Raw genomic sequence first — 18,980 nt, 5'->3', positions numbered from 1 at the left:
ACTTCTCTAATTTCTCAGTCTCGGTCACCCTATTCTTGTCTTCATCTTACTCCTTACTGTTTATGATTTTTGTAGCTTGTCATTATTAACTTTCCTTGCTAACACCTATTATTATCTCACACTTTTTTACTGCCATACTATCTCATTCTATGGCAAGGCTTCTGCTTTTCTAAACCATTATGTGCCTCTATATGATAGCAGATATCACTGGGAAAAAACAGAACTGTGCTGACCACTCATGTTGAGTTCATGACCACAAATCTATTGTGGGTAATTAGTAGCACCTAGCGTTCTTATTACTGTTCCTTCTACTCTTCTCAAACCTCCTACATGCCCATGGCTTCATTCTTTAATCAAATAAGAACTCTCTCCTCTCATCTCCAAGCATTGAGCCCATTCAAATATGTGCCAGTTCTCTTTGTCTGTTCTCCTGTCACAGTGGAAAGAGTTCCTACCTCTCAGTCCAACCATCTACTGTGCTCTTGGTCCCTTCCCCTCCTGCCTTCTCAAGGATGTTGCTGCTGGAATTTTCTTTGCTCTTGCCTCCATCAATAGTTCCCCTTTCTGTTCCTCTTTTTACCCTATAATGTTGCATTTCCTCAACCCTAGTCCCACCTCCCCTTCCACCTAGATACCATTTCTCTTTACCCTTCAGGATTGACTTTCTCCTCTCAGGTTCCCTCCTTACTTTATTCCTTCCATTCCTGCTGCATTGGGACTGCTTTAGTTAAAATCAGCAGCAGCTGTCATCTTGCTTAATTCAAAGATCATTTTTCTTTTTGGGGGAGGGGGGTCTTATAGTAAGTAGCATTTGAGTCAGTGGCTCCCTCCTCCTCAGAACCTTTTCTTCCTTTGACTCTTGCAATGCTTCCCCTTTCACTAACCTTGCTAGGTCCTTTGTCAGTTCCTTTGTGATCTCTCCTCACTGCATGACCTCTCAACATTGGAGTATCTTAGACTCAGGCTCAGCCCACTCGCTTCTTTTGATACACTAAGGAAACAGCCAGCCCTGTAGCTTTAAATATAATCTGTATACCAAAGACTCTGAGATCTGTGTCTTAAGCCCAGTTACCTGCTCCCCTTCCCAGTTCTAGAACTATAGGTGTCCACTAAAGATCTCAGGCTTCATATGGTCCGAATAAAATTTTCTCCTTCCCCCTAGGTCCACCTACTCTGACCTGTCTTAATAAATAAGACCACCTTCTACCCAATTGCATATGTCACAACACTAGGAATCACCTTCCTTACTCCCCTTTTCTCAGCCCCCACAGGCAGTTTTATCAGTGGGTTCTGATCCCTGGTGAGCACATCTGCTCTCCAGCTTGACTACTACCCCACTCAAACAAGCCACCACCACCATCTCTCACTTGCTGAGGGACGACCCCATGGACAGTGGTGATGCCTCACACCCACCAGCAGAGTTCACCTGCAGTTGCCTAGCAACTGATCTTCTTGCTTCCAGTCACCCCCTCTCTTTTTCAGGTCCTCTCATGGCAGCTAGGGGTCTTTTAGAATAATATAAATGTAATCGTGTTACTACTACATCTTTTTTGTTGTTTGTTTGTTTTTTGAGATAGAGTCTTGCTATGTAGTTCAGGTTGGTCTTTTTTGTTGTTGTTACCGGGGTTCGAACTAGGGTCTTTGCGCTTTCGCAGCAGGTGGTGAGACCACTGAGCTAAATCCCCGGCCCCAGGCTGGTCTTGAACTCAGCAGTCCTCCCACTTCAGCCTACCAGGTGCTGGGATTACAGGGCTGCACCACCACACCCATGTAGTCATGTTACTTCTTGTTTTAAAATCTTTTGGCTTCTGGAGATCTTGAGGGAAAATTTGCGCATGCATACAAAATTGAGAAACTTTTAGTGATTGTATCTAGTTCTCAGACTGGAATTGATTCCTTCTCTTGGTCTTACTTGCTTATTTTTCAATCCCCTAGTTTCTGTATTCTCTTTATCTTTCTATCCTCTGTATGCCAAGTGGGGCACATTTTCAGCAGTGAGTCACAGCTTCTCTTCTTGAAAGAGACTCCCATTAGTGCTCCTGGCCCTGTATTCCTCACAGACCTTCTCTCCAGCCCTGCCCTCCCATCTCCATTCCCAGGAGAATCCCTGAACATTTTTAGCCTGAGCTATAGCAAGCACACAACCCCTGCTGCCCTTACTGTGGATTCCTTAATCTCATGTTCTTTCTGCTTAGCCCAAAGCAGAGTTGCCCCAGTATATCTCTGGGCTAAAGCTGCTCAGTGCCTTCTCCCAAGCCCTTGCTTTCCCTCAGCTCACTGAAGACTGAACTGTGCTGCTTTGGTAACAGCTGTCACCACCGCCTTCCCACATCCAGGAGAGGTACCTCTAGGCACTGTTTGCCTCATCCTTCCCCTTTGTCCTCTTAGCTTGGCATTATTTTTTGTTTTGTTTTGCTTTTGTTTTTTGAGGCTGGGTCTCACTGTTTCTCTGGACTCAAGTGATCCTCCTGCCTCAACAGCCTCCCAAGTGGCTGGGACTACAGGTGAAACAGGAAACAGTGAGGACCCCAGCACAGATAACTCCTTAACATGAAGATAGGAGGAAAAAGCGGCTTTTAATGATGCCAGTCCCGAATAGAAGTTTGCCCTTCCTTATATATCTCTCTTTACATCTATGAAGCTTAATTCCATTTCAGTTTCCCTGGGAATATAGCAAGCAGGATTTACACAAACCACAGCAGTGGAGGAGGGAGAGCAAAGAATTCTGGCAGGACTTTCTGAATCCACTACACTCCTTTGGTGACAGATTACAGAAGTTGTCATGACTACTCAGGTATAGTCTGCAAAGAGCATAGTTATCTAGTTAACCCATAGTTGCCTAATAACACAGTTAACTCATAGGTGCCTAATGTCACAACTAACCCATAGTTGCCCAGTTGCATGTGGAGTATTCCTCTCTCACAGACACATGCCACCACACCTGCCTTTGACTTTGTTTTTATGTCTAACCTGCTCCTTTGATTTTATTGTTGAGTCCACATGGGAGAGCTAAACTAAATAATCCTGTCACCTTTTCCTGGGTGAGTAGATCTCACAAGTATATTAGTTTTACATGGCTTTCCTTCGTGTCTTCCCTTAAATCCTAACCCCATAAATTTACCTGTCTTAGCCACTTTCTCATCACTGAGACACAATACCCGACACCCACAACTTAAAGGAGGAGAGGTTTATTTTAACTCACATTTCAGTCCATAGTTGGCTGGCTCCAAGGCAAGATGCCATGGCAGAGAAGAGCTGCTCACGGCATAGAAGACAGGAAGCAGAGAGAAGGGGAAAGGAGGTGTGGGGAGGGCCTCAGACCATTCTCCACCTCCAACATCACTTTTAGCTATAAACTCATCGGTGGACTAACTCCCTCATGATCCAGTCACCTCCCCAAAGCTCCATCTATGAGCACATGAGGCTTTAGGGAGACATCTAGTTGTAAACCATAACAACACCTTACCCACCTCCCTGCAATAGCTGTGTCACCTTGAAACAATATATGGCATTAGTCTGCACCCTAAGGCCAGTCAGGACCAGATAGATCCAGCTAGGACCACCTGGAGTCACTGTCCCCATTAGGCAGCCAAAGCAGGTTCCCCATTTTCTGTCCCTGCTGACAAGCTCTTATGCCCAGCTTTAGGAAGGGCCTCGCTCCCAGTTCTGCCCACCTAGGGCCTCCTCCTAACCCTTTTTCTCTCTGCTGTGTATAAGAAGATCTAAAGATCTGAATGCTATTAGGTGCAGGGCTGTAGTATTTCCTTTCCTTGTGATGCTTGATTACACTCTTCTTTCTGCTCTGTCTGCTGCCCTCACGCCCACATAAAGCTAACCTAAAGTTCTAGTGACTTTGACGTCTGTCTTCACTCCTGGCCAAGAAACTGTGTAAAGGCAGTATTGGAAGGGAACTGTGGTAGCAAAAATCATTCCCCAACAGTAATATCTGGTCAAGGTGAACCTTAATTAGGATTGTTTTTTAACTTTTGTGGTTGAAGAGAGGGCCCAGACCCCTATTCCCAAGCATCCCCAGGGCTCCTGGTGGGCATAGGTGGGAAAGTACTGGTCTATGACATTTTCTTGACCCACCACTTTAATAACTGTTCAAACAAGCTCACTATCATTTATACAGGGGTTACTCAATGATCACATATAGGAAAGGCAACAAAAGTCACTAAAATTGACTTTTAATAATGAATTTATTAGACTACAATACTATCAGTGATTTTTTGCTACTTAATTTTTCTAATGCACGTATGTAAATATATGGTTGAGATTTTTGTTGTTGTTGTTGTTGTTTTGTGGTACTGGGGATCGAACTCGGGACCTTTCGCTTGCAAGGCAGGCACCGGAACCATTGAGCTAAATCCCCAACCCGTGGTTGAGAATTTTTAAATTGCCAGTAGTGAACTTCAGACTTCTGCACCCAAATACTCTAAAGAACCATGTAACTGTTTTTGTTTTATTTACATGTTTTATGTCTTGACTTGTTCTGCAGACACAACAAATTCATTTACCAGGACTTACTGAGATCGTACCATATGCCAGGCATTGTACAAGGTGCTGAGAATTCAAAATTGAAAAGGGACAGCCCCTTCCCACAAGGAGCTGGAGAGGGTATTGAGCCAGGAGCAAACACAGACAATAAACCATGCCTGCTCATTTAGCAAGGACAGACATGCAAGAACTAGCAACTTTAAGGTACCATTGTAGTTGAAAGAGATAGAATCAAAGGGAGAAAAGGATAGACTAGGCTGCAGAGAGGCAGTGTGGTCGAGTGGGAGTATAAATGGATTCAGTTTTTCTGGATTAGCAAATCTGACTATGTAAACAGCAATAAAATATGGAAGCCGAACATGGTGGCACATGCCTATACTCCCAGCACCTGGGAAGCTGAGGTAGGAGGATCACCATGAGGTCAAGACCAGCCTGAGAATGAGTTCAAGGCCAGCTTGGGATACATAGTAAGACCTGTCTCAAAAAGACAAAACAAAAAATAATAATAATAAAATGTGGAAACATCTGGAGGACAGAGGGAGGAATTTGAACAAAAGCAGTCACTCCTTTTCCCCACAGCTATTTGAGTGTAGATACTGCACTGAAAGAATGGTTAGAGTTCATCACAGAACCTGTTATACTGTAAACTAAACTGTAAATAAGCGACACTGCATGGTTACCTGATAATCTCTGGTTAATTTAAACCAAAAGTTAATTAGAATGATGTGAAATAATGTGGTGCTCTCCTGAGTTTCAACACCCTGAGGATAAAGTGTGTCAGGGTAAACGTGGCTGTGCTGAGAGAGGGGTCAGGCTGCCCATGGGTGGAGCTGCCTCTACCATACTTGATATTCTAGCCCCTGCCTCTACCATTTGTCCCTCCAGGAGAAGTGTGCCCAGTACTGGCCATCTGATGGTCTGGTGTCCTATGGAGACATCACAGTGGAGCTGAAGAAAGAGGAGGAATGTGAGAGCTACACTGTCCGAGACCTCCTGGTCACCAACACCAGAGTAAGATGGGTAGTGGATGAGGGATCCTCCCAAAGGGAAGCCAGGACTGCCTGTGTCTCTTAACCCCCCTTCTCCACAGGAAAACAAGAGCCGGCAGATCCGACAATTCCACTTCCATGGCTGGCCTGAAGTGGGCATCCCCAGTGATGGGAAGGGCATGATCAGCATCATTGCAGCCGTGCAGAAGCAGCAGCAGCAGTCTGGGAACCACCCTATCACTGTGCATTGCAGGTACCACTCACCCTGCTCTCAGACAGGGCAGAGACCCAGAAAGGCAGATGGGGGCCACAGTGGGCATGAGTCAGACCATGAGAAAAGCTGCACAGGGGCAGATGTGAATGGCCACATGGCAGTCAAGTTTGATAATTAAGACGGCTGGAGGATCAGAGACAGTCTTCGGATTTGAACCTTGCACATTAATTAAGTCTTGGGCAACTAGTAATATTACTGGGAATCAGGTAGTTGGTGCACATCTACAATCTGTAATCCCAACAGTTGGAAGGCTGAGGCAGGAGAATCACAAGTTCAAGCCCAGCCTTGGCAACTTTGCAATTTAATAAGACCCTGTTTTGAAATTTTAAAAATTTATGAAGGGCTGGGGACATAGCTCAGTAAGAAGGCCCTGGGCTCAGTCCCAAGTATTACAATCAGTCAGTCAGTGAAATCACTAGAAAATTGCCACATAATGTTGATAGAAACAAAGAGAAGTGGAAAAAACAGAAAAAGAGTCAGGCATGGTGGTGCATGCCTATAATCCCAGCAGTCTTGGACATGGAGGCAGGAGGATCGTGAGTTTGAACCTAGTCTGGGTAATTTCGTGACTTAGCAAGACCTTTTCTCAAGTTACAAAAAGGGGTGGGGATGTAGATCAGTGCAAAGGCTCTGGGTTAAATCCCTAATACTACAAAAAAATAATAAAAATAGAAGAGCCAAGAATACCTCCCACATTTGAACCTGGGTTACCGGTAACTGTTGATGAAGTAACAAAGGAAAGATGTTAAGAAGGCTTGTTTGGAGGGAGAAGGTAAATTTTGTTTGAGATGTGTTGAGATTACATTTTTTTTTAGTTTGCCCTGAGTTTTTCTTTACTTTTTTTTTTTGGTACCGGGGATCTAACTCAGATGATCATATGGTTTTCGTAAAAATATGTAACGCTTCACGAATTTGCATGTCATCCTTGCGCAGGGGCCATGCTAATCTTCTCTGTGTCATTCCAATTTTAGTATATGTGCTGCCAAAGCGACCACTCGAACTCAGGACCTTGTGCTTGCCAGGCAGGCATGGTACCACTACATCCCTGGCCCTACCCTGAGTTTTCTTAACAGGAAATTTTCTCAAAAAGTTTATCATACCATTCAGTTTCTCTCCTTGCGTCCTCTCTCAAGCCTGTTCCAATTACACCACCACCCCACACACACTGTCTCCCTCCAGCTGCTCCCTCACTGGGCTGCCTGTGGCCTCCAGATTGCTGAAGCCATTGATCAGCCCATCTCTTTATACTTGACTCTTCATCAGCTTTGGACACAGTCAGTTGTCTCTGGGGAGTCTTCCCAGCATGCCATCTATCCTGGTTTCCCTCTTCATAGGCTTTTTCTTCCTTGTATCCTGTGTTGATTCTTCCCCATCTGTCATCCAGGCCCCCATCCTTGAATCCTTTGTCTGTCAACAGACAGTACCCCTAAGTGAACTCACCCAGCCTCCTGGCTTGATAACTACTCTTAAGTCTTTATCAGCAGCTCACCCTCTCCTCTAAACTCCAGGTTTATGTGTTACCTACACAGTATTTCCATGTGACTAATGGGCATGCTCAATGTAGGGTTCAAGTGAGAACTTGTGTTTCCTCCCAAGCCTGCAGTTCTCATGGCCATTCCCAGATCAGTATATGATATTTTCATTACTCACTGAACTCCAGGGAGAAGCCTTGGAACTATCCTCTTCTCCTCTCTTTCTCTCATGCATCACATCTAATCCATCAGCCAGTCATGCTCTACCTGCACATAGTCTCAGAGTCTGAGTATTTCTCACTGCCTCCCCCATGGCTACTCTGTCCACTCCCTTCTCCAGGAATTGTGCCAGCCTCCCAGGCTTGGCTCCCTGCTCCCACCTTCCCTGACACTGTTTTTAACACAACAGCCTTTTAAACCTTTGTCAGACCACAACCACGTTGCTCCTGCACATAGAATCTCACCATGATTTGAGGGCTTGCTGCCAAGCCAGCCAGGGAGATGCACTGGGAGCTGGCATTCTCCTGGGGCTCTGACTTCACCCCCACCACCTCCTGCCTGCCTTCCACACATCCAGCTACATGGCCTTCGGCACCCTCAGCACCTTCCTGCCTTGAGGGTAAGAGACTCATTCCCAGATAACCATAGGACTTCTGCACGCCGTCCTGGCATCTCTGCTCTCTCAGCACTCTTTAGAGAGCCTCATCTGAGCACCCTGCTTGGAACTCTGTTCTTTCTCCTTTCCTTACTGCATATGTTATCATCTGAGGAGACTGCTAAGCCCCACAGCCCCCTGCCACAGAGCAGGTACTCAGTGTCCTATGACAGAATCATCTGATAACATTGAATAAGGTGGATAATGTCAAGGTCAGAGTCCAGATTCCCTCCTCAATTTAGGAAGATCAGAGGCATGGAAAAGAATTAGCAGGTACACACCAGTGCAGACAGTTTGTTAGGGAAAGGGAAGAGTAGACTAGAATTCTGAGCCAGCAGTGGGTCAGGGCAACCCAGGCATGTTGGTAGATGGATGGCAAGGGCTAGTAGTTTTTTTGTTTTGTTTTGTTTTGTTTTTGTTTTTGTTTTTGTTTAGGGGGTGGACTAGACAGAGTCTCACTATGTAGTTCAGACTGGCCTTGAACTCACTATATAGTCCAGGCTAGCCTTAAACTCTCGGCAATCGTCCTACCTCAGCCTCCCAAGTGCTGAGATTACAGGTGTGAGTCACCATGCCCGTCAAGGGCTAGTGTTGATGTAGTTATCGCCATGGTCCCACAGGCAAGTCCTTTAGTGAACACAGGTGCCATGCAGGCAGGGCCTCCCGAGGGCTGTGCTCTCACAGGGCTCCTCCAGGCCAAGAGGGCAGAGGTGAGCATGGGCCTCCTACCCTACCTGTGCCCTCCCCTGGAAACTGTGGATCACACACTCCCCCACCACCAACTTCAGGCTATATCTGCACCCCACCACATTCACTCACCCCTTAGCACAGATACACATATAGTAGTAAGATGTCTGCTCTGTTTCAGCGCTGGAGCAGGACGGACCGGGACCTTCTGTGCCTTGAGCACAGTCCTGGAGCGCGTGAAGGCAGAGGGAATTTTGGACGTCTTCCAGACTGTCAAGAGTCTTCGGCTGCAGAGGCCACACATGGTCCAGACACTGGTATGCTGTCTATGTCCTTGTCTTTGCCATCACCATCTGCAATCTTTCTCCATCAGGGAGGCCTTCAGAGAGCACGCCCAGTAGTCAGAAGACTGACTGACCACAGACCCACCTTTTCCTGAGGTGCCCGAGACAGACAAGTACCTTGGGAGGCAGGAAGGGACCCAGTGGGAGGATAGCCTGTGTCACCAAGGGAGATATGACAAGTTAGAAAGGGTTGCCACCTCTTTTTTGTTTGGATGTAAAGGAGAGGGCAGGAAGTCTTGCCCTTAGTCTATTCAACTCCCTGCTAAGAGATCTGACTCTAGAGTCTGGACATCCACAAAGGTTTTCCTGAATCCTGTGTGACTAGAAACGTTTGAGAAGCTCAATTTTAGGAGGTTTGGCAAAAGATTGAGGCTTTGAGAACCAGAACGCATCCTAACCTGGCAGCCATGGTTAGGGCTGGGCCACACCCCAGATGCCCCATTTCCCAGTCCAGCACACTGAGGGCTGACCCTTGCAGGACCTAGGACTGTCCTTGTCAGTCCAGCCAGCTCTGCAGAAGATCTGCTGCACTCAGCAGAACTGTCAGGACTCTGGCAGACAGTGGATTCTGCAGACATTGATTTCCTCAGTAACCTTGGCTTTCTTCCTGGCCTCTGCTCTCCAGGAACAGTACGAGTTCTGCTACAAGGTGGTGCAGGAGTACATTGACGCCTTCTCAGACTATGCCAACTTCAAGTGACAGGCGATAAGCCCCATGGACAGGAGAATTGCCTTTAATATTTTGTAATATTCTGTTTTGTTAATATACCCAAAATTGTGTATATATCTTATAACTGTTTTAGAAATTGGTACATAGGCTTCTATTACCTGTTAGGTGGAGATTTTATATGTAAATGTGTTAGCACTGATAGTCCTTTTTCCAATGTTTTATTGGGGAATTAAATAGTGTGATGTTTGGATTGATATCGTGAAATCCTCAGCCTGGAAATTGGGCTGAATTGTTCTTTGGTTTAAACATCTTTTCCTAAAGAAGGTAAATACAAAACCCATTCCACATGGCTCGGTACCAACTAAGAAAAAAAAGCACAAAAGTTCTCAGAGTTCCTGAGGAAATGGTTGTCCCAGTATCCCCATGCAGGCCTCTGTTTCCTCCCTGCACTGTAAATATCCCTCCCCTCCCTGGCCCATGTGCTTCTCCCATTGCCTACATCCCAGCAGCCCCCCGTGGGGAGTAATGGGACCAGAGCGGTATCTCTGGCACCACACTAGGGATTATCAGATAATAAAAGTTTTGACTCCCTGAGGAAATGTCTCTCCCTTTGTCTGGGGTGGGCCAGCCAGACAGGGCTTCAGCTCTTCTAGACCACTCTTGGCCCTACTGTTGCTGCTGTCTCTGGGTTTCCTGGCTCTTCCTCAAGCACAGCCCCTCTATCTCTGCATATTCCCCAGGCTCCTCGTCTTTATCAGCACATCTTTGGTGCAGTGGTCCCAGCCAGCCTCACTCACTGGAAACAGAGTGAGGATCCACTAAGGGCCACTGGAGAAAAAGAAGCCAGCTTGGCCTTGGGGCTGAGGCCAGTCTGACCTCTCCAGTCCTTGGTGCTTAGCTCCAAAGCCATCTAGATTGTATCACTGTCCAGAATAAGTCTTTCTATCCACACTGATTGGTTCAGTAGCCTCCCTTTCCTTCCATATGTGTCCTCAATTCCAGGACTTTTATGTGAAGTCTCACAGATCTAAATGCTAACATAATGAATCTTAGATCTCTACTCAGTGGGAGTCTTAAATCCCAGCTTGGTCTCAAGCCTGACATGTTTGACAGAAACCTTGAACTTTTGTGTCCTAAGGAATCTGGATGTTCATTTATTTCTAATATAATACTCTGCTGGTCCTAGAGTCCCAGCATCCTTTCACCTCCCGTCCTAGGTTCCCCAAGATGAAATTCTCATCCTCATGGTGGGAGTTTGATCACTGCTGTGTCCATATTCCATCCTAGCATGGGGAAAGAGCACAGAAAGCAGTTTCATTTTGGGGGACTTTTTAAGTTGTACTTTTCCTTTCCACTCATACACCACTGGTTAAAACCTAATCCTATGGCTACATATGACTACAGGGTTGCTGAGCAGTGTGGCCTTCTGCTGGGGCACAGCTGGGAGGATGAATCTGCTCACCACTCATAGCCTCATGAGCAGCTTGTCATAGGAGCAGAAGGTCGGCTGGAGGGCAGGCAGAAGGAGCCTGTGGCCTTGAGCCTTTCTTAAGAGTTAGAGCAGGCCATGCACTCATCAGCTTCAGGAGTGAGGGGTGCCACCCCAGGCTGGCCCATGGAGGCACACTCACAGGTCACTGCAGCTAAGCTGCTTGGAGAATGTGGGACTTGAACTGGACCCAAGGGATGCTGGAAATTTAGATGAGTACAAAGGAGGGAAGGTCAAGTGGAATTGCACTGCAAAGGACCTCTGAGTCCAGGGGATACAGTCATCATCTCGTGGCTCCAAGAGGGCATCCTGGTGGTGCATCACATACTCAAGATGAATGTGTGAAGGGAGGGATGTGTGGTAAAGAACCCTGCGGCAGCAGGGGCACAATGACATACCACCTGTGGAAGCTTCAAGAGGTGTGTGCAGGTCATCACAGCTACTCACAGGGGAGGCTGAGGCAGAGGGATCATTTGAGCCCAGGAGTTTGAGGCAACCTGAGCAATGTAGGGAGACCCTGCCTTTAAAATATACATGGGTATAGGGTCAGGGATGTAGCTCAGTGGTGCCATGCCTGCCTTGTAAGTGCAAGGTCCTGAGTTTGATCCCAGTACCAAAAAAAAAAATGCATAGGTATAGAAACAAATGAGCAAATGAATGAATTTAAATACAGTGGTACCTCAATTCACAAACTTAATTCGTTCCACAATTCTGGGGAAGATGGCCGCATTCGTGTTTGTCACCCAATGTGGAGTTCGTTAACAAACACAAAATTTTGCCAAATGCTTCTGTTTATTAACCAAATTATTCATGAACAGAAGTGTTTGTGAACTGGGTATTACTGTAATTTAAAATTAAGGGCAGGGCTGGGGATTTAGCTCAGTGGTTCCGCCACCTGAGTTTGATCCCTGGTACCAAAAAAAAATTTAAGGGCAGTGGAAGATAACAGATCAGTGGTGGAGCACTTGCCTGGCATGGATGAGGCCCAGGGTTCAATCCCCAGCACGTATCCACAAAAAAAAAAAGCAAAATTCCCCCCAAATTAAGGGCTCAGCATGTAACTCAGTGGTAGGATTGCCTAGCATGCATGAAACTGTGTTCAGTATCTCAGTACCCACCAAAAAAAAAAAAAAAAAAAAAAGGTGAGTACAAGTCATTAGAGGCATTCAGTACTTCAATAGGAACTAATGAATTCCAAGGGACAGTTCACTCAAAACCCAGCAGTTCTCAAAGAAGCCTGATAAAGTAAACAAAGAATCAGGAATTTCCAGTGAGGGATGTTGTGTTTAGGGAGGCGTCCCTGTCTTCTTGGTTAGCATACTCCCAGTGAACACACAGCTGAGGCTGTCCCACATCTCTCACATCCCAGTGCTGCCTCCTCACTGCCCAGCAAGCTGCTCACTTGTTGCCAAGGCTGCCTTGGGCAGGATATTCCGATGCGGCCTGGCCAGGTTTCTGCTGCACCAATATTCCAGTTGTTACCTAATTCCTAGGCACATGTCTTCCAGGATGAATTATTAGCTCAGCTCTTTTCTCCCCTTCCATTAGAAGTAAACCTCATCCCTTCATCCCTCCTTCATTTCTTTCTTACTCAGGGCTTGTGCATGATTGCAAGACAGGTAAATCCAAAAAGAACCAGTGTAGAATCAAAGAAAAAAAATGCCCTGGACCCACACAGCACAATCCTGTGGGAAGAGCAAGGGTGACCACCTCATCCAGTTCCCACCCCATAGCCAAGCAGGTGTATTTCCCAGGGGTTAGGTGAGCGAGCATCTCGAAGGGAAGAGTGGCAGCCTATGCCCATTATACACCCAAAGCTCTAGGTCCATTCTCAGAGATCTCACTTCAAGTAAGTTCCCTTCTGGGTTTCATTTTTATTCATTCATTATCAACCCCAGAACACGTTTCCCTCAGAGCCTAAGTTCTTCCCCCTTTATGACAGATGTAAAAAAGTCTGTACCCTTCACTCTTTCCTCCTTTTTTTTTTTTTTTTTTTTTTTTGTACTAGGAATTGAACTCAGAGCTTCGCACTTGACAGGCAAGCGCTGCACCACTAAGCTACATCCCCAGCCCTCCTTCCTCTCTTGTTTCATTCCCACACATGAGGTCTTACTTTGCCATCACTGGGACAAAATACTTGACACCCAAACTTAAAAGAGAAGATGTTTACTTTGGCTCATGGTTTCAGTTCATGGTCGGCTGGCTCCAAGGAAGAAACAGCATGGCAAAAGGGCGTGGTGGAGGAGAAGGTGCTCAACCTGTGGCAGCCAGGAAGCAAGACAGTGAAGGGAGGAGATGAGCAAGAATGCACTGGTCCAGGTCACACCTGCCAGTGACCCACATCCAACCAGGCCTCACCTCCTAACAGCACATTCAGCTATGGACTTGTGGACAGATGAATCCACTAAGGAGTATAGCACCCCCATGATCCAGTCACCTAGAAACACACATGAGACTTTAGGGGGACATTTTAGATCTAAACCGTAACACATGCCTTTCACCTGAGCTTGCCAGGATTTCCAGGGATCCATTGCTTCCAGTCCACTAACTCTCCCCTGGTGTTAGTGATTCTACAGACTTACCTCACTTTGAGGGCCTGGGCTGTCTGGACCTTCAGCTCTCCTCCACCCTTTCCCTCCTCCAGCCTTTCCTGCTGAGTGACTCAGTTTTCCAGAGGCACATGTCTCTAATCCCTCAGCCCAGGCTGTCCTCAATCCTTTGGGTTCCACCTGTCCAATGTACTCCACCCCACCACACTGCACTCACAAATCACCGGCAGCTCTTCATTTTGCTTTCTCATCAGCACACCCCACTGTACCCTCCCACGAGGCTTCCATCTCTCCAGCTAACTCGTCTTCAGCATCAGGGTTTGTACACATCTATCTCTAACTATAGCTGGGTACTCAGCTCTAACCCTCTGCTTTGCCAGCTGGCTATGAGCAATGCCCAGCTGCAGTGATGTTTTATCCTCAGAACCAGGCATCGGTTGGAAGTCAATGGTGAACGACTATCTTTCCTGTTCTGCTGAGATAATGAGGAAAAATTTCCAGAGTTGGTAATTTGGAAGGAATATCAGCCAGTCACCTGAAAAGCTACATATAGTACCAAAAAGAAAGGAACCAGAACTTTCCCTGGGAAGCTTAATTACTCTGGTTTGGATTTTTTCAAGAAAAACCATAATCAAATTACAGAAAAAAAAAAAAAAGGCATCCTATTCCTCTTTCAAAATAAATATCAGGGAGGTAGGGGTGTAGCTTAGTAGTAGAATGCTTGCCCAAAATCCATGAGGTGCCCAGAGTTGAATCCCCAGCACTCAGGAGGCTAAGGCAGGAGGATCGCCACAGGATTAAGGCCAACCTGAGCTACAAAGTTCCAGGCCAGTGTGAAGACCTATGGTCTCACTGCATAGTGAGAACCTGTCTCAAAACAAAACACTAGGTTATTTTGAAACATTCTGTAAACCCAACCTAGAACAAAGCTAGGTGATTGAACTCAAAGAGGTGTTTGCTTGTTTGTTTTGCAGTGCTGGGGGTCAAACCCAAGGCCTTGTACATGCTAAGCAAATGCTCTACCACATCCCCACCCTTTTTTCTTTTATTTGAAATAGGCTCTTGCTATTGGTACTGGGTTGTGGGCTGCTGGAATCTCCCTCTAGAGGTGGTTTCTAGGTTCTTTCTGTCCTGAGCAAAGAACTGGTCAAAACAAGTGCAAATGGTAGCAAGGTTTTCTATTTCTTTTTTTTTTTTTTGGTACCGAGGATCAAACTTGGGACCTTGCACTTAGGAGGCAGGCGCTGGCACCACTGAGCTAAATCCCTGGCCCTCCATTTCTTAAAAATAGGAAGAGGGGCCGGGGATTTAGCTCAGTGGTGCCGCCGCCTGCCTCCTAAGTGCAAGGTCCCAAGTTTGATTCCTGATACAAAAAAAAAAAAGATAGGAAAAGAAACAGGCTCTGCAGAGTGAATTTGGGCCAAGTAACAGAAAAATAAGTACACTTGGTAAGAAGAGTGTGAACAGGGCCAGGGATTTAGCTCAGCAGCACTCTGCGCCTGCTTCATAAGCACAAGGTCCTGAGTTCAATCCCCAGTACCAAAAAAAAAAACCTGCCTTGTTCCAGCGAGAAGCCCATGTGCAGGTGCAGGGCTTTGGGAGGTGTTATGCACATTTGTCCTGGGATTTTGTAATTAACAGGTCATGCCTAGTTTCCTAGCTAGTCTTTGCCACACCCTAGTCTCCTGCCTCACTGTGTTGCCCAGGCTGACCTCAAACTCGTGGCACTCTTGTCTCAGCCTCCTGAGTAGCTGGGATTACAGGTATGCACCTCTGTGTCTGGTTTCAAAGGGCTGTTTTTTTCAAATAAATGAAATTATATTTTATTCAAGATTATAGTCTTTTAAAATAGCAAAACATTTATTGGTACATTTTTGGGGGGGTATTGAGACACTCTTTCTTTGCAGTTCAGGCTGACCTTGAACTACTCTGTAGCTGAGGCTGGCCTCGAACTTGCATCGATCCTCCTGCCTCAGCCTCCTGAGTGCTAAGATTACAGGCATGTGCCACCACACCTCACTGGTACATTTTTTTTTTTTGAGACAGGGTCTGTTGTTACATTTTAGACATACATAATGATAACACTCATCACAGGGAATTTGCACATGTGCACAGTACCTCCTGCCTCTTTTTTTCCCATTCTCCCCCTCCCCTCAAACTCCTCTCCCTTCTCTGTGTACAAAAGCCTTGTTTCCATTTTTTCCTTCTATTTTCACTTTTTTCTTTTCCCTTCCTTTCTCCCTCCCTCCTCCTTTATTCCCCTTCCAAAGGGCTTTTTTTCTTTTTTTTGGTACTGCGGATCGAACTCAGGTCCTTGCGCTTGTACAGCAGGCGGTGAAATCACTGAGCTAAATCCCCAGCCCCAAAGGGCTATTTTTAATAAACTACAAAGCAAATATTTTTCTAAAAATCAGTTTACAAAATCTATGTATTTCCCAAAACAATTTAACTGAACATACAGTTCTCACATTCATTTCAAGCCTTTGCTAATACGTCAATTTGGAAAATCACAGCTGGAACCCGGGTGCCCAGGACTGTCCATGGTGCCTGCTATGAGCTCGCTCCCCATCTTTGTCACAGGATTTGACAAATCTGTTTGGACAATGACTCTGTTCACCAGGAGGCCAAGCCTGACCCTGGCTCTCACATTTGCTGTTGAACTCAAATGCCAATTGGCTATTAACCCTGTAAACAGGTCTCTGACCCCTAGAGGCTGGTGGCTGGCGGTGGAAAGCTGAGCTACTAATGCAGACTGGGAGGCGAGGGCCTCTTGCCAGCAATGCAGCCTAGCTCTGTTGAAATCCACGAATGATCTTGGTGCACGTGGGATGAAAAAGGCATTTAAGCCTGGGAGACAAATTTACTTACTATTGATAGCCCCAGAGAGACTGCAGGTCCTCTCAGCTGGTCCCTACTCCGGGGCCTGCTTGGAGGGAAGAAAGCCCAACCCTGGATAGGCCACCCAAACCCACCTCTACTTGGTGTGACCCAGCCCTGTGCCAGATGTGTGGACACAAACCCTTCTACCTGCCCATTTTAACGGGTGAACACATTTAGCCTTCAGAAATATGATCACAAATTTTGGGTCAGGGAGGGATTTATAGGCCTCAAGGGCAGGAGCTTGAGGATGCAGCCTGGGAAGTGGAAGATGAGACCAGGACATGGACCAGTCTGGAGCAGGAGTCCTGTGACTTCTGATAACCAAGAAATCATAAACAAGGTGAAAATAAAAGTAAAGATAGTTTTATTCAAGCACAGAATAGATCTGCAAATTGGGTTCAATGAGACTGAACCAGTTTAGTGAGACTGAACCAGTGTCCTGCCTTCAGGAAGCAGGCTGGGCTTTTAGAACAAGAAGGAAGCATGTGCAGTTTAGCCTTCTTTGGAAGAGAGAAATAGGACTAAGGCTAAGTTTGGTGCAAATTAGGCTGGTCATAAGTTTTGTAAGTCCACTGCAATGTCCAGGTCAGGAGGCAAAACTGGGCAGTCTCAAACCTTGCAAGGTATTGTTAGGATTTCCAAAGTGTTCCCTCTTATGGATTCAGTTCCCAGCATGATGTCCTTGTGGCAGTTTACCCCTTCAGTAAAGCTCTAAGGCTTGGAAAAGAAACTGCTCTTCTTTGGACCATTCTACAGCCATTGTTCATACTTCAGGTCCCTAGGAAGATGGGGAAGGGAGGCGGGGCATGTCTGGTGACTGTAGAGCCAGGGGTGGCCCAGGGTATGTTCATGAAATAGATACGAGATGGGGTGGGGTGGCAAGCTGCTCCCCGCATCTTCAAGACGTCACTGGAGTCTGTGGGCCAGAGCAGAGAGGGTGGAGCTACCTGGACAATAAATCCCAGGGCTGCTGGCTTAGGTCCTGCAGCTGCCAAAGGAGTCGCCTCTACCACAGCTGTCCTGGTGAGTTGGGGGGCTGCCCTCCCTCAGGTGTCCTGGATGGAGCTCCAGCCTGGATGTGTGGCACACTGTTCCTTTCCCCCTCCTGAGCCCCTCCACCCTTGAGCCATTCCTAGAAAAGAAGCCCCTTTGCCCACTGCTCCCCCAGCAATGCTATGTGTTGCTGTGGTTGCCACCCTGGCATGGGAGGAACAAGGGATGGGACCACTTGCTCCCATCACCATCACACATCTGTTCCACACCTCCAGCTACCACAGAAGGGAGATGACAGAGCAGAGCCCGCCACTCTAGTGCCCTAGCACCAGGTGCTCCAAATGTTCCCCTGGAGTACCTTCCCCTCACCCAGCCAGCATCCCTCAGGGTCTGAATCCCTGTAGGCCTAGGATGAGAAGTGGCTGAAAGGGAAAGGTGTTGGGAGACACTAAAGCTGCCTGAAATGCTGGTTGACCCGGGTGACCCTGGACAGAGGAAGGGGTGTATGTGGAAGTATCAGGGTCCTTGAGTTCTGCCCACTGTCCTTGAGAGCAGCCCTGCCATGGCCAGCTCTAGGCTCAGCCTCCTGCTGCTGCTGCTGCTGCTGTTGCTACTGTTGCTGCTACTAACCACCTACCCTGGACCGTTGAGGGCTCAGTACTGGTCCCATGGCTGGTACCCTGGAGGAAAGCGAGCCTACAGCTCATCCCAGGATTCCCAGAATGTTCCCAGGCTCTCAGGTGGGTAATGGGTCTCCCAGCCTGGGTGGGAGGAAGACCATGCTGGCTGCGGCTCCTCTACATACCTGGGCCTGGGAGTGGAGGCAGATGGGTGCCTCTGTTCCCTTCTGAGGAAGAATACTGGGCACTGCAGCGGGCAGCCTTGCTCAAGCTGCCCACAGACTCCCAAGTAAGGACCTGGCTCCCTCTGAGGACACTGTGCCCTGGGAGGGCAGAAGCATGTTTCGGTGGACTCTTCACAGGAAACAGCATCTGGTGTAAATACTACCTGTGAGTGGGGTGAGAGGACCCCACATTCAAGACCAGCCACTGGTCCCCAGTGGCCATGCTACTGAAGAATTGCGTAGAGTGTAAAACACCACTGGGATGCTCCCTGCTCCAGCACTCCCAGCTGTTTCTCTAGTTACTGGTGGAGCAGGAGAGAAGTGTACTAAAAATCTACATAAATAAGACAGTGGCAGCTGTGGAGTCCCCCAGTTTCTTGACAAGCCAATCTCAAGGTGGGCAGTGATAAGAGCGGAGGGGTGTCCCCCCATACAAACAGGCGGTGGGGCTCAAAGGCCCAAGTGGTCACTGGCACAGGCATGCAGAACAATTCTGCAGAGCTCCCCAAGACCACAGCAGAAGGTGGGCGTGAGTTTATTACTAATTTTTGCACATGGAATATATTTAAAGTTAAGGGAAGCACCTTAGTAACTAAAGGAAGATGTGGACGATCCTAGAGGCAAAGCTCTGTGGCCT

At 47.1% G+C, this 18,980-nt stretch overlaps 1 protein-coding gene, 1 non-coding gene and 1 pseudogene across 16 annotated transcripts in view; 2 read left to right on the top strand and 1 right to left on the bottom strand.

The window, feature by feature from the left end:
* The window catches only part of Ptpra (protein tyrosine phosphatase receptor type A), a 157,278-nt gene extending 147,436 nt beyond the window's left edge, over positions 1-9,842 (top strand). For all 15 annotated transcript variants that reach the window (XM_021254989.2, XM_021254988.2, XM_087188726.1 and 12 more), the window contains 4 exons: positions 5,383-5,508; positions 5,588-5,739; positions 8,756-8,891; positions 9,544-9,842. In XM_021254989.2, the coding sequence (XP_021110648.1) occupies positions 5,383-5,508; positions 5,588-5,739; positions 8,756-8,891; positions 9,544-9,618 (489 nt within the window). In that variant the 3' untranslated portion in view covers positions 9,619-9,842. The remainder of the gene's footprint in view (positions 1-5,382; positions 5,509-5,587; positions 5,740-8,755; positions 8,892-9,543) is intronic.
* Positions 6,649-6,755, bottom strand: LOC147824679 (U6 spliceosomal RNA). Its single transcript, XR_015442096.1, has one exon. It is a non-coding gene; the product is annotated as a U6 spliceosomal RNA (small nuclear RNA).
* An 8,061-nt stretch (positions 9,843-17,903) lies between the features above and the next one.
* On the top strand, positions 17,904-18,662 carry Gnrh2p (gonadotropin releasing hormone 2 pseudogene; annotated as a pseudogene).
* The last annotated feature ends 318 nt before the right edge of the window (positions 18,663-18,980 follow it).

Source organism: Heterocephalus glaber, unplaced genomic scaffold (genome assembly GCF_053883595.1).
Source record: "Heterocephalus glaber isolate CG9 unplaced genomic scaffold, H.glaber_assembly_v1.0 deba00001532, whole genome shotgun sequence".
NCBI lineage: Eukaryota > Metazoa > Chordata > Mammalia > Rodentia > Bathyergidae > Heterocephalus > Heterocephalus glaber.
Note: the sequence above shows the minus strand (reverse complement) of the source record. Positions and strands in the feature narration are given on the sequence as shown.